General features: G+C 50.8%; 1 protein-coding gene across 2 annotated transcripts; it reads right to left on the bottom strand.

Annotated features, from left to right (window-relative positions):
• Positions 1-4,924: 4,924 nt before the first annotated feature.
• Positions 4,925-14,607, bottom strand: HEMK1 (HemK methyltransferase family member 1). 2 transcript variants are annotated; one of them, XM_049777395.1, is made up of 10 exons: positions 14,210-14,607; positions 13,636-13,727; positions 13,083-13,176; positions 8,610-8,729; positions 8,306-8,370; positions 7,816-7,865; positions 6,797-6,905; positions 5,841-5,936; positions 5,405-5,518; positions 4,925-5,316 (listed from the first exon to the last, which is right to left on the bottom strand). In XM_049777395.1, the coding sequence occupies exons 1-10, from the start codon at positions 14,435-14,437 to the stop codon at positions 5,238-5,240; spliced, it is 1,047 nt and encodes a 348-aa protein (XP_049633352.1). In that variant the 5' UTR covers positions 14,438-14,607; the 3' UTR covers positions 4,925-5,237. The 2 variants fall into 2 exon arrangements, with proteins under 2 accessions (XP_049633352.1, XP_049633353.1); XM_049777396.1 differs by having other exon boundaries at positions 14,248-14,371.
• Between the last annotated feature and the right edge of the window lie 782 nt (positions 14,608-15,389).

The following is a 15,389-nucleotide window of genomic DNA, read 5'->3' as shown; positions in this document are numbered from 1 at the left end:
ACACTGTTAGTATGTGTGTTTTTAATATGCCAGTTATTGTACCTTCACCACCTCTGAAGCATCTAAGATTCTCGCAGTTGAGAATCTGAACTTATAAAATAGTTGTGTTAAGATGCTGTTTGTCTTCTGTGAAATATCCACTTGCATTCCACATGGAAGTTGTTTGGAAAGAACAAGCCTCACAGCTGGAGGGTGGGTGTGGGTGCTGGGAGAAATGAGAGACAAGGAATCAGAGCTTCCAAAAGGGGTTCACACATCCCCACCTGCACCTTCTTCCAGATCTCAGGCTCTAGGACCTGAAGGCAGGACCCAGAGGGTCTGAAGGGGCAGCATCCTCTTCTCTTAGGCTGGGAGAGCCCTCACTCTCCTCACCGACCTTGATGCTGAGAACCAGAATTTGGGTGTCTGTCAGCTCCACCCATATCCGGAGAACCCACATCAGTCTTCTTTCAGTCATGGCCACTTTCACTGCCCGCATCCTTAACACCACACTCCCAGAGCTCTTCTGCTGTCTGTGAAGGGGTGAGGGGTGGGAGGTGGGGTGGAGGAAAGAAAGTCTGGCACCTGAAGGCAGCTGCAAGAGGAGGAAGCTGTCTGCACTACACCCGGTACTTTCTGTTTAATTCACTACTTTGTCACGGGAAGCCCATGTCAGCCCTAATGACTCTCCACAGGTGTGAGACCCCTCTGAGTTGAGGCTTTGGCAGGAGAACCTATGGTTCATCACGTAATTGGCCCCTGATTCCCAGAAATGCACTTGGAGTTCATTCAAAGGCACCACCGCCATGGCCATGTAGTCACCCCTCTCTTAGGGACTATGAACACCCCTCTTCCAGGAAATGTCATCCCTCTATTAGAGGTGAAGTATTTGAGCTAATTGGTCAAAAATCAAAGGAATGGCCTCCACTCTCTAAGCTATTTGGGAGACTAGAAATCAAACAAAACCAAAAATAAAAATCAGTTGTGTTTGGGGTCAGAGAAATAGTATAGCAGGCAAGGCACTCACTTTGCTCAAGGCCAAGGCCAACCTGGGTTCAATCTCTGGCACCCCCCGTATGATCCCTCAAAGCTTCCAGGAATGATTCCTGAGTGCAGAGACAGGAGTAAACCCTGAGCACCAAAAGGCAACCCAAAATATTAGTCTTCCTGAACTAAAATTAAGGTGTTGGCAGGGGCTGGAGCTGTGGCTCAAGTGGTTAAGGTTTGCCTTGTGTATGCTAGCCTAGAATGGACTTCAGTTTGAACCCCTGGCGTCCCATATGATTCCCCCAAGCCATGAGTGATTTCTGAGCACATAGCCAGGAGTAACCCCTGAGCATCATCAGGTGTGGGCCCCCCCCCAAAAAAAAGGTGTTGGCAGGATTGCACTTGTTTCTTGAGATCTAGGGGAGAATCCATTTCCTAGACATGTTTGATTTCTAGAAGATGTCTACATTCCCTGGTTTGTGACCCCTTCCTCCAACAAACTGTACTGCTTTGACTTCTGCTTCCATCAGAATATCGCTTCTAACCCTAGCATTCCTGTTCCCTCTTCTTTCCCTTTGTCTTTTCTTTATTTTTGTTTATGTGTGGCCATGCTAAGGATTTACTCTGGGTTCTCAAGGATCACTTCTGGTAGGGCTCAAGGGTGCCATGGATTGAACCTGCGCTGGCCACATATATGGCAAGTGCCCTCTCAGTTCTCTCTCTGACCCCTCTATTCCCTCTTCTAAAGACACTTGCACTTACACTCAGCCTAGAATAATCTGGGAGTCTTTCCAGATCAAGATCCTTAACTTAATCACATCCACAAAAGTTCTTTTGCCATGTAAAATTCATAGACTTGGAGGTTTAAGCATTGAGCATCTGTTGGAGTCACTGTTTTGCCTACCAGAAGAGGGGTGACTTGCTTTGCCAAGTCCAGTCCCGAAGGTTTGCCTAGGACTGAGGGGCTACTAGTGGTGGGGCAGGGGGTGGCAGAGATGGAGACATTGTTCTGACTGATAACTCTGGCTAGGGGTTGGCGAGGATTCCAGTTTCAGAAAACCTGGTGCCTGGCCCCCCGATGTTATCAAGAACAACATGTTCTCTTTATGTGGCCCCCATGCAGAGGTCAGGTTCATCTGAGGCCTTGAAGCAGCTGTGGCTCCACTTAAACAGCTGCTATCTTGGATCGAAGGCCTGGCCCCCACTACTTTCTTTCCCTTCTGACCAGAATTGGCAAGTGTTGCTCTCAGGCCAACACGAGCCACACTGGAAGCATTTAGCTCCATTCTAGAAATTGCAGCACTGGTAGATAATTCCTGAACTGGCCTGAGGTATATCAGACAAGAACGGGGACTCAAAGTAGAAAGGGAGTCAGGACAGTTTCCAAATGCCCAATGTGGAATGCTGGCAGAGGTTTGAGCAAGGGCACATGAGCTGAGCAGAGATCGAGGGGGGAAGTCAGAGGAAGCAGACTTGAGGCTGGAGACAGCATGATGGGTAAAGTGTTTGCCTTGTAGGCAACTGACCTGGGTTTGAGCCCAGACCCTATATGGTCCCCAGAGTCCCTCCAGGAGTGATCTCTGAGAGCAGAGCTAGAAATAAATCCTTTATTTGTTTTTGTTTTTGGTTTTTGGGCCACACCCGGTGGTGCTCAGGGGTTACTCCTGCTATCTGAGCTATCTGCTCAGAAATAGCTCCTGGCAGGCACGGGGGACCATATGGGACGCCGGGATTCGAACCAACCACCTTAGGTCCTGGATTGGCTGCTTGCAAGGCAAACGCCACTATGCTATTTCTTCGGCCCGAGTGCAGAGCTAGGAATAAATCCTTAGTACCTTTGGGAGCGTCCCCTCAAACCAAAAAAGCAGTGAAACAGAAAACCCACAGAAGGTAGGTAGCCTTTGAGCCACACTTGAAAGGGTGGACGATTTGCACTGAAACTAGTGGGCAAAGGGCTTCCCACTGCTGGGGCAAATGGAAGAAGTGTTTAGGGAATGGAGAGTTCCACAGGGAGAATGGGATTCCAAGGCAGCAGAGAAAAGAAGTCAGAGGTGGATGGGAAGGGCATGCCCGTCTGAGGAGGTGAAAGGGCTTCTCACCTCAGCCACCACTTTTCAAAGCTTGTCAACAGTGGGCCCATTTGTTCTCATGCAAACTTGTGCAGAGCATAAGGGGGCCTTATTCAAAGCCTTTCCCACCACCACCACCATCATCATCATCATCATCATCATTTATTAGATCTGCTGACCTAGAGTCTGCAGGATAGAGACCACTTATTTCAGAGAGATCCAAAGCAGGGATTGGGAATATATGGTCTGGAATCCAAATATCTATCTCTCTCTCCTGGAGAAACTCATGGACAGCTGGGACAAACATCTAGTGGTAAGGCAGTGTGTCTTCAGCTTTCAGCATGGGGATGGAAATGCTCTTCTGGATCAGATTAGCGTACATCCACCATGCACGGGCCAGGCCTGGGAGCTTGGACCCTGCTTATCATTCCTTGTCCTCTTGTTGCCCTGCCTTCTGTCCCAGGAGAGAAAGAGCAGACAGGCTTGGCTAGCTTTCCTCGGATTGCTCCAAGAAACACATTGGCCACTCTGGCATGGACCTTGGTACACTCAGGCCCTGGTGAGGAGGGACTGAGGGTATGCGATTGCCAGACAGCAGCCTTCAGGTGGCTCCATTTCCTTAATACCTTAATTTAATACCTTAACTCCTTTCTGGACTGCTGTCTCTGCCAGCCTTTATGCCAAGCAGCAGACAGTGCACGAAGGTCCCAGGCCTTCTGGACACCCGTCCTCCCACAAAGACAAGAAAAATACTTGCTAGCCTGGGAATGGTGCTTCCATTTGGTTCTCCACAACACTCCTAGAAAAGAAAGCACTTAGTCCCATTTCTCCGTCTTGAAAACTACGGTTGAAGGAGGTGACATCATCTACCCAAGGTCAGGTCCTGGGAAGGGCCAGCTAACAGGATCTGCCCCTGTAGCAGGCTGGTCACCCCAGCATCACAACTCAACACGCAAAGCCCAAATTCAACTGGCTGGACTGCAGGGCTAGTCCCCAGCTCAGCTAGTCTACTTGGCCTGAATACCTCTCTCAGAGGGATCAGCCCAGTTTTCTGGGAAATTGTCTCCAAGGGCAGCTCCTGCTCCATTGACCCCAGCTGCCCCTCCATTATTACAGCCTCCCAGGGACCCATACCCTCATGCTTGCCAAGGCCTTTCCTCGGGAATGCATCTGAGACCAGTAGCATGAATCCAGGCAAACTGGCACTGGTTGAGATGTAGCCCAAGAGGCCAAGGGAGCCACAGACTGTTAGAAGGTCAGGGCAACTACCGAAATGCTATAGAGAGCCAAGGAACATGCAAGAGGAAGGGCAATACTTAGGGGACCCAGGCAAAGGTCAGAAAGAACAGGGGTCCTCGCCGATATCCCCCACCCTGTTAGGTTCCTCGGGAACAGCCGTGAGGTCAAGTTCCTGGCTTCTCCTTAAAGGAAGCCAGAGGTAACCGGGGATCTGAGCAACATAGCAGGGCCAGGTTCAGGCCTGCAGGGCGATAGCATGGCCTCAGCTAAGGTAAATACAAGCCCCGGGCATATTGGGGGTGTCACTCCAATTAGGCATGAATCTAGCAATAGATTCCCCAAAGGCAGGGTCTCTGGGTCCCATTTCCTGGCAGTAGCCAGTTCTGAGAGCAGACCTGCGTTCAGAACAGTGTGTGAGGAGCATGTGGGAGTATACCCAGAGCAGCAGCAGCAGCCAAGGGAATCTTAGAGGGTGAGCTCAGTGCCAGGCCTCCAGCCCCTAACATGAGACCCCACATGCTTTCCTCCACCTTGCTTCTCTCAGCCCCCGAGCACTACTGGGGCAGAAGGAAGCTCTTAGTTTCAGAATTACATTGGTGTGAGGGGTTAAGGAACCTACAAACATATCAACAATATCTCAGGTCACCAACTGACAGTCTCCTAACACTTTATTGTTGTAACTCCTGATGTCACCAGAACAATTCTACACTCTGAGGCCAGAGCCACTGGCACGGAACATTCTGATATGATGGGGTCATCCTGGGATCCTGGGTCTGTGGAGCTCCTGAGCCAGATCCTGGCTCTTTGCCATCCCAGGAAGGACGACTCTGTCCTTGCTTGTATCCACAGTCTCCTAGAAACATAGGGCACAGTGAATCACAGCGCGACGGAAAATGCTGCAAGCATCTTGGGTTCAGGACCATGCCATCCACCTCCCTCCAAGTAGTATTCCAGGAAGAAGTGTCAGCCATGCACTGCGACAGTCTGGGGCCCTGGCCAAGTGTCCACAGGGCAGCTACGCTGGATATGCAGAAACCGGGGCCTAAGAGACAGGGACAGAGTGTCAGTTACTGTCTAGGTCTGTGTCCTAAGAACGGACAGGGAGTCACATACTCAGAGCCAGAGCTCACCTCCCACAGAAGTCCTTGCGCACAGCAATGAGATCAAGGGATAGGTCAGGCGTGCTCTGCAGCCAGCTGTGAACAAGTTCTGGGTGTCTTGGATCCACCTCTAAGAAGATGCTTCTATGTAGGGAAGAATTGGGTCAGCTCAACCAGGCAGGAATGGGACCTACACTTTGGGGATGAGGGGTAGGAGCAGGGTGATGGCCAGGACTAGCTCAGGACACACCGAGGGTGGGGGTGGTGGCACAAGCGGTAAGGCGTCTGCCTTGCACATGCTAGCCTAGGAAGGACCGTATTTCGATCCTCCGGCATCCATATGGTCCCCCAAACCAGGAGTGATTTCTGAGCGCATAGCCAGGAGTAACTCCTGAGCGTCACCACGTGTGGATGAAAAACCAAAGGAAAAAAAGGAAACAGACCAGCGAGACCCATTCCATCTTACCCGGAGTCCTTCAAGAGCCGAGATGCTAGGGTCAAGATATGGGCAATGACATCCATGCCCTCCTCCCCACCATCCAGGGCTACCGGGTCTTCATAGCTAAAGGGAGAGGGGAAAGCATAGGACAGTGCTGTCCACAAACAGTGGATGAGCTAAGCAGAATTTCCCTCAAAGGGACCCCTTAAAAACTCTGTTCTGTACTGCAAGCAAATCTGACTGCCCTAACAAATGGCATCACCCACCAGGCAATTTTCACTTGCCCAGTAAGGCTACTTCTGCTTTTGGTCCAGGAAAGCCCAGACTAACTCCTGAGAGTCTGAAGTCTGATCCCCACTACCATAGCCTCACGCACGGCTCCCAGAAGCCCCCTGAGACTGCTTGGGAGCAGAATGGCTCAGGAAACAACCTTCCAGCTCTCCCACTTCATCAAGGCATCTGCCTTCTTGGACCTCTATCTCCTCTGTAAAACAATGGGCCCAACTAAGTATTCTTTGTGAATTCTGCCATATGGCTGATATTTTGTTTGGTTTGGAGCTACACCCGACAATGCTCAGGGGTTATTCCTAGCTCTATGCTCAGGAATTACTTCTGTTGGTGCTTAGTAAACCATATGGGAAACCAGGATTTAACCTCAGTAGGCCATATGCAAGGCGAGCACCCTGCCTACTGTACTCTAGTTCTGGCCACGTGTGTCTTAGTATTTTTAATTTGTTGCCAAGTGTGCCTATGGCCTTGCAAAGCTCTACCACTTTCAGAGGTGGGGATTGAGGCTTAGAGAGGTTTTATGGTCATTCAATGGTTTCAAGTGGAAGGCCAAAGTAGCCTAAATAGGTCTATCGAATCCAGAGCATGCATATTTCCACAATCCTGATGCTTGTAGCCTCCCAATCCTCCCAGCTCTCCAGTAGTACAATCCTACATGGCCATTCCCACACCATTCTTACTACCCTACCCTGTACCTTCGGATTTCAGGAGCCAGATGCTCCATGTCCTCACGGAAGACGTAGGGAGGGTTGCTGACGACCAGATCCAGAGGGCCCCAAGGCAAAAGCTGCATCCAACATTCCTCTGTGGTCAAAGAGAACACAGAGCAGAGCAAGGAAGCAGAGGCTGGAAGCTTAGCCTGACACCATTCCCTTGAGTAGTCTCTCTGCAACACTCTCAGCCTGTTTTCTGGACATGGTCATCCACCCATTTGGATCAGTGCCTGGTTGGGAACATGAAAGTTCTGGCATGGCAGCCTGCATCTGAAATCCTAGCTTCGTTTCCTCCAGTCGAAAACTTCCTTAGTAGGTAAGACTCATTGGACCTTCATACTTCAGGAAGTTTTCCCTGACTGCCTGAGCAAAGCAAGGGCTCTGTCCTCTGCACCCTTAACTGGCCTTAGTGTCTACATGGACTGAGTATATGGAGAATGAGCCTGACTTGACATCTCTACCCTGATTCCCAGCATCTCTATTCATGGACTTCAGGCTGTTCCAGGGTCTATTCCAGATTCATCACCTTCCTTGGGAAGCAGTGATGGGCAGATAAGGTCCAGGGATCCACAGCCATGTTGACAGAGTCAAAACTGGAACCAGTACCCTAAGGGCAGCCTGGAAAGGCCACAGTGAGCCGGACGGAGCCTAGGCTAGGCTGATGCTCTAGCAGCTGGTTTCTAAGGACTTCTTCTGATTCATTAGCTACAGGATATACAGAAGATGAGAGACTTTGTAGCTGATCCCCCTGGATTAGGCAGCTCAGGAAGCAACAGGAATTTGTCCATCCTCAGCAAAATTTGGGGAGAGATTGTGTGCACCTGTCTTGTTACCCATACCTAGAGAACCCCTTCTAGGATGACACCAAAGGGGATGATCCAAATATACATATATATGTATATATATATACATATATATATACATATATATTTATATATAGAGAGAGAGAGATAGAGAGAAACTGACTGACCCATGCTTAGAAACCCCCACTGGAAAGGTACCTGTGGTCACATCAAGGGGAATGATCTGAAGCCTGTCCTGTAACTGCAGCCTGGAAAGAAGGAAAGGGACCATGAATATGGAGTTCTGTTACGGGGAGAGGGGGTGTTTAACCCTTCCTTGACTGGTGAGATACCTGAGGCCCACAGACCCGAACCTCATGGGACAACACCAAGCACCCCAATATCTTCCCTTTCAAAGAGTGGGCTTGCGGGGCGGAGAGATAGCATGGAGGTAAGGCATTTGCCTTGCATGCAGAAGGACAGTGGTTCGAATTCTGGCATCCCATATGGTCCCCGGAGCCTGCCAGGAGCGTTATCTGAGCACAGAGCCAGGAATAACCCCTGAGCGCCGCCAGGTATGACCCAAAACCAAAACCAAAAAAAAAAAAAAAATGAATGGGCTTGCAAGGGAGTTACCTTGCAAGGGAGAGGTCAGGCCCCATGTGTGGCTCTGTCCACCCTGACCCGGTGTGGTCCCCAGTCTGCCTACCTCTGAGCATTCTCTCTGGTAAGGTGGATGGCAGCTTCTTCCTTCTCCACAGCAATGACCCGGCTCTACCCAACGACAAAGGAGAGTAAGGAAGAGGCCAGGAGGGGTTGGGAGAGAGCCAAGCCTAGGGCTAGACCCTCCTCCAACCTTCTTCCAGAAGAAAATGGGAACTTCTAACTTTTTTCTCTGTGGTCAGATACAAGAAGACAGAATTAGAGGCTGAGACCACACTGAGCTGGAGGTGTTCCCAGCAGGCATACAGGGAGGGCAGGCCAAATGGAGGGAAGACAGGGGGCTCGCTCACCTGGGGAAGTTGGCTCAGCAGGCTGAGGGAAATAGCTCCTGATCCACAGCCCACCTCCAGGACAAGGGGGTCAGCACAGGCCCTCTGGCTCACTTCCTCCAGCACCCATTCAACTAGCTCCTGCAGGGCAGAGGGGTCTGGCTCAGAGAGGCACTGGCCTGACCCCGCAGTGAGAGTCAGTGCCTGGGATAATGCCCAGAGACCAGCTAAAATTAAACCAAGTCTTATCCGCTGGGGCCTGGGCAGAGCCCTATGCAAATCATTCTTCCTCTTCTCGATTCCATTTCATCCTGAACTGGCGCGTGTTGGGCTAGCCCACTTTACTACGTTATGGTGGGGATTAGGGGACCCAACCCCAAGAAGCACTAATCCACGCTGGTACCAAGTCTTGTCTCTCAGCAATATGAAGAGTCTGTATCTGAGGCTGCCTGGCTTTTCCTTCCATGCCTGGGCCAGCTTCCAGATCTTTCCCTATATGAACCCCTTGGCACCTCACAATTGAACCACGAGGAAACTCAGGCCCTATCTCAAACCTGGCCTATAACTCGTGATGACTAGGGATCTGGGGCTTGTATGCCTCAGTTCTTCAGAACTGAAGTTAGGAGGCCCTGGAAAGATTTCTAGGCTGAAGGGACAGAAAATTCCCTTCATGGGTGGAGCAGAATACAGTCCTGCCTGAACCCCACACGTGAAAGGGGCTGTGGCACACACAGGTCTGCAGAGAAGTAGGCATGGAGTGGCAGGTGGGGCCTGACACCACTGTGCCAACTGTGGTGGCAGGGGGGATACTTTCAGACGATGTCACTTTGGAAAGAGCAGGGTCAAGTCTTGCCACCCAACCACCACCTGCAGGCTCTGCGTAGAAGCCCCTTAGGTGGGGCAGGATGAGGGCTGATACTTTCCCAACCATGGGCAACTGACTCTAGCAGGAGGCCAGGAAAGCCCATGGTAGACTCTGAACTGGAGCAAGGGCACCCTAGAGTCCAGGGGGACAAGGAAGCAAATTACTGGTGCCCTCCCTGAACCTGCTTCCTCATTCCCATGCACCGCCTGCCTGGTTCCTCTGTGGCTTTCTCATCATGAATACAAGAGCTAGGACGGGCTTTACCAAACTCATTACAACATTACCCAGGCCATGGAGGCCTCCTGGCTTTTTTCCTGGTGCTGGGCAAGCTCTGAGAGGCTACAGGACGCTACACTGGGTTCCCGGTCCCTCAGGTGTCCCACATCCCCATGTCAACTGTCCACAGGGCACTAGGCCACTCAGATTCAATTTTCTGCACAATCCTGAGTCCTCCAAAGAAACATCTTCCCATTCTGAGCCCCCTCAACCTGAGAAGCAAAGTGCACCTGTCCCCAGTGAAACATATTCTAGGTAGAACTTGGCCCGTGAATCCAATCCTTCTTGCTCCAAGCCCCTTCAGCACCAAGATCCTGCCTGCAAGTAAAGATAACTAGCTCCAGCTGGATAACATTTGTCAGACTCAGGGCTGGAGAGATAGCACAATGGTTGGGCATTTGCCTTGCACGCAGCTGATCCAGGATGACCAGTGGTTCGAATCTCAGCATCCCACATGGTCTCTCCCTTGCCTGCTAGGAGCCATTTCTGAGTGCAGAGCCAGGAGTAAGCCGAGCACAGCTGGGTGTGGCCCAAAAACAAAAACAAAACAAAACAAAAAAAAGGTTTTAGTCATACTCAGACCTACCAGCTCTGGACCAGGCACTGGTGGAGACTCCAGGTGGGGTGATCAGGAACTGAGCCCACAGAATTAGGACCAGCAGAACTGGTAGTGTGGGCTTGTGTCTGAGAACCTGTGGTCTCAGCCGGCAGCTCACTGAGGCATGTCAGAGGTGTGGGGTGGGTGATTTCCTGACCACAAACAAATCTACCCTGACTGAAAAATTACCCCTCAGCAAGCACCCTGGCCAACCACTTCACAGAGATTCCTCCCAATCTCAGAGACACACACACCTGTGAACAGCCATCATGGACAAGGTATAAAGCTAAGAGATTAGGGTTCTGAGCTCTCCCTTACGGTACCCACCACAGACAGATCAAGTTGGTTATGGGCGCCCTTTCAAGGGTGTTGTTCCAGGAGTGTTTTGCCTGGATATGTGGTGCCCCAGCACCTCCCCTCTTGAGATGTGTACTTCCCCATTTTCATGCTGAAAGTAGGGCTTCCTCTACCTTTGGAGAAGCCTGCTCTCTCTCTTGAGCACATTACTTACTGCTCTTTCTTATCCCCTCCCTCTCCCTTCTCAAGACCTCCAAATAAAACCTGTTTCGTTTTTGTTTTTGTTTTTGGGTTACACCCAGCAACGCTCAGGGCTTACTACTGGCTCTGCACTCAGAAATCGCTCCTGGCAGGCATGGGGTACCATATGGGATGCCAGGAATCAAACCACTGTCCGTCCTGGACTGGCTGCTTATAAGGCAAACGCTCTACCACTCTGCTTGCTATCTCTCTGGCCTGTTTTTTAGGGGCCAGAACAATAGCAGTGGGTAGGATGTTTTGCCTTGCATGTGACCAATCCAGGTTTGATCCCCGACCTCCCATGCGGTCTCCCAAGCTTGCCAAAAGGTGGCCTTGCCTTCCTTTCAAGCTAGGACGACAGAAGAGACAGAGTCTCCTCAACAGGCTGGAAGGAAATGGCTCACACTCTCAACCTTGGGTTTCCCACTGTACACACTGCCAGGACTCGGCCACCTTACACCCCCAGGGGAAAACCCAACTTGTTAGGTCCCAGGCTGCCGACAGCTTCACACTTCAGCCTTCTGCCCCCACCAGCAGAAACCGCCCTTCGACAGGTGAGTGCAGGTACCATGATCCCTCCCAACACCCCATTCTCCCCACTCCTTCCCACAGGCCACGTCCTCTCAAATTCTCGGTAATACTCCCTCTAATGTGGCTTAAAATGGGGTGAACTTGGCAAATTCTCAGAAGCCTATGTACTGTGAGGCAAGGACTCAGCCTTCAACCGCTGCCTCTCCCTTGCAGTAGAGCTGCTCTCCGGGCCCAGAACCACCAGGAAAGTGGGGGACCACACGGAAACCAGAAGACCATACCCATCTCTTACAACTCTGGATTGCATGGCTGGTGCCATGTCAGCTCTGAGGGGACATGAAGGTCATTGTGGTCGCTTTCCTCCCATACCCTGTCCCAGGGCAGCCTTGGAGAGTGACCTCCTGGCTAGAGGTCACACACCCAATTTATATGCCCAGTGACCTCCCTAAAGCTGTAGGTAGCAGGCCAGATCCTGCTCTGGGTCTCTGCACCCAGTCTCAACTCATCCAAAACCATGTGGGCAGCCCAGGGAAGAAGTAGTGTCGTGACCTCGAGTCAACTTAGCCCCAGTGCCTGGGATTTAACTAAGCCCCATGATCCCCATACACGATTATAGCAAGGTTTCAGAATCCCTGCTGCCCTTGACCGGACACTGGGCAGTGAAGTGAAGACCTGGCTCCCAAAGACATGATAAGGAGGTAAATGAGATCAGTTTCTTGGCTGGAGGACAGAGAAAGCATGTGAGGAGCTCTGGGGCCATCGTTAGAGCAGATAAACAAGCCAGACTTGGTCTTTCCAAGAATGCTTGTATGCCTCTGCTTCTTTCCAGAAATATCCTCTCTCAGAATCTGGAGCCTTCAGGCTTGCCCACTCACCCCACCTAACCCCATACACTTGTTTTCTGTCTCCCACCTCTGCTACCTCTGAGGTCAGGAAAATCCAAAAGGGCTGTGGAAAGAACCTGTCCTAAGGTCAAGGGGCTTCCCCAGGGTACAGCACATTGGGGCGCTAAGTCCTACTATCCTGGACCTATGGATCACAAAGGCACAAGCTTCCTGATCCGGAGTCCATCATTCTCATCATCCAGATCTGGAAGAGGTTGTGACCTGAGGTCACATGGCTGCACTGCCCCTAGGTGTCCAGATGGTTCTCTCTCCTGCTCACCCTTGTCTCCTGAAGAGAGCATGTGTCTCTCATGGGCTGGCTAGGCCATGTTTTGAGGAGACAAATTCTAGGGAAATGCAAGAACAGGCTGAGTAGTTAGTAAGCAATACTATTTGGGACACCTGAGACCCAGGTAGTCTGAATGGTGAAGACAGTCCAAGAAGACAGCAAGAGGACAGGAAAGATAACTTGAAGGGTTGAGCACATGTTTTACATGCAGGATGTCTGTTTACCACATGGTCCTGAGCACCACCAGTCATTCCTAAACATCAAGGCGGGAGTAACCACTGAGGGAGGGATAAAGGGTGGGAGGGAAGAGGGAGAAAGGAAGGGGAAAGAAAAGACAGCAAGAGACCTCTGCCCTCTTGGCTCCACCTGCATACCCAGTTAGGAGAAGCCAGGATGGAAGAGCACACTGCCTCTGTGGCTAGCAGTCACATGGCCCCAGCACCCCCTGAAGTCCTGGAGTGAGACAGGTGCTCTGAACCTCTACTTTTATCCCCAAACTGCCTTGCATACCTACCTCTGTTTCTGGGCGAGGGATGAACACTGGGGGTACCATCTTCAGAGTAAGTCCCTGGAAGTCCCACTCACCGAGGATGTACTGCACAGGCATCCTGGATAAGAAAAAACTGCATGGGAGCTGACGAGATTGATACCACAGGGCTAGGGCATTTGCCTGGCATACCGCCTACCCAAGTTCGATCCCCAGCATCCCATATGGTCCCCCGAATTTGCCAGGAGTGATTTCTGAGCACAGAGCCAAGAGTAAACCCTGAGCATCACCGGGTGTTCCCCCCACCAAAATAAGAAGCAACTGGATGGTCATCAGTATCGGAACGTGGATTGATATGCCCAGGGTGTCAGGGAAAATCCTGTCTCCTATGCTCCAGGACTCCTAGCTAAAGAAGCTCTCTTTCCCTCTTCCCTCTTTCCTCCCCGAAATCAGCCCTCCTCCCATCACCTCCCTCCCTAATCCTTGCAGCAACTCCTCTCTGATCATGAACCTGAAATGGGGAGAAGTTGGGACCCTGCTCTGCGCACAGAACACTCAGATTTGGCTCATGGATGCTCACCTTTGCAACCGGCAGCTACTCAGTTCCTGAATGCTTTGTAGCTGTCCAGGACTCAGGGGCTGGGTGCGAAGTTCTGGCTTCAGGCTCTGAAACTACCCCATAGTGAATGTGAATGGCTTGTTCCTCTGGCCCAAGAGCCTGAACCAGCATTGTTATGTGAATACTATCTGTGGATTCAGCACTTATATTTTTTCTTTTTTTGTTTTTGGGTCACACCTGGCAGTGCTCAGGAGACCAGAGTGAGACGTATACAGGCATGCACTTTCACCCTTATACTTTCTCTTCATCCCCTGATCTAAGACATTTCATTAATGCAAGAAATCTCATCTGGGCAGGAGAGATAGCATGGAGGCAAGGCGTTTGCCTTACATGCACAAGGACGGTGGTTCAAATCCTGAGCCTGGCGGGGGCTATTTCTGAGCGTAGAACCAGGAATAACATCTGAGTGCTGCCGGGTGTGACCCAAAAACCAAAAAAAAAAAAAAAAAAAAAAAAAAAACCAGCCCAGAAAAGCCTAGCTGTCTTTTCTCCTCCCTGCCCTTTTTCCTACCCTATTGATAACACTGGACTTAACTGTTTTGGCTCCAAGGACATGAGCCACGATGTACTCACTGGATTCCCGGGCCTCGGGGATACCCCTCTTCTCAAAAACTGCTGTCCAGTGGCTAACCAGCTCTGTGGCGGTTAACAGTCCAGCCACGGGTAAATGGGGTAACCGTGAGCTGAATGCCCAGCTCTGAGTGCATCCCCACCTTCGTGGACCAGTTAAGAGGGTGCGGAACATTCGGCCCACAAGTTTCATGTCTCAGGAAAAAACTCCCCTGAGTGGTTCCAGATCCCCGAGTCTTCCTTGTGAGGTCAGCAGCCGATGATGAGTCACTGCTGAGGAAAAACAGAACAAGGAGATGAAGAGGTAATGGGCGCTGGTTCTACAAGAAGTGGAATGGCTCATCCCCAGAAGTGGCTGCCACCCTGGAGAACTCAGAAAGCAGCTGAGCCCTGAGTCACCCACTGTCCCCTGATTTGCTGCAGCTTGAGAGATGCAACCTCCTATTTTACCACTACCTGTATTCCATTTTTGACCCTCTCTGGTCTAATTGATTTATCATCATGAACTTAGCTGATCCATCAAATAAAGGCTCGCCCTATGGGTCAGTTCTTAGTATTGGGTCAAGGCCCTGTCTTAGGGAGCTGGATGCATCTGTTTGACCCAGTATATGGGAAATTGGGAAAAGGATTGAGTTTCAATTTCCTCAACCATAAAACTAGGAAAATAACACCAATGCCATGGTAAGCAGTGAATCAATCCATGAATATCTAGGACCCAGGGTAGGGGGCAGCACACCACACTGGAGAAACTCAATCTTTTTTTTTTTTTTTTTTTTTTGGCTTTTGGGTCACAGCCGGTAACACTCAGGAATTCCTTCTGGTTCTACGCTCAGAAATCGCTACTGGCAGGCTCAAGGGGGGGTGGCGGGGACCCCTATGGGATGCCGGGATTCAACCACTGTCCTTCTGCATGCAAAGCAAATGCCTTACATCCATGCTATCTCTCCAGCCCCAATGTTACCTGCTTTTATCTAGTGTTACAAAGCAGCAACCTGCCTCTGCCAGGAAGCTTTGCTTTGGAGCTTTTAAGTGAACTCTCTGACTTGCATCTCAACACCCAGCACCCCATCTTCATTTAAACCATCGCGCTAAATTCATTATATACTACCAACGATGATCACAAATGGTTGAATTGAATGTTCTAA

This window comes from Suncus etruscus, chromosome 7 (genome assembly GCF_024139225.1).
Source record: "Suncus etruscus isolate mSunEtr1 chromosome 7, mSunEtr1.pri.cur, whole genome shotgun sequence".
Taxonomy (NCBI): domain Eukaryota; kingdom Metazoa; phylum Chordata; class Mammalia; order Eulipotyphla; family Soricidae; genus Suncus; species Suncus etruscus.
Note: the sequence above shows the minus strand (reverse complement) of the source record. Positions and strands in the feature narration are given on the sequence as shown.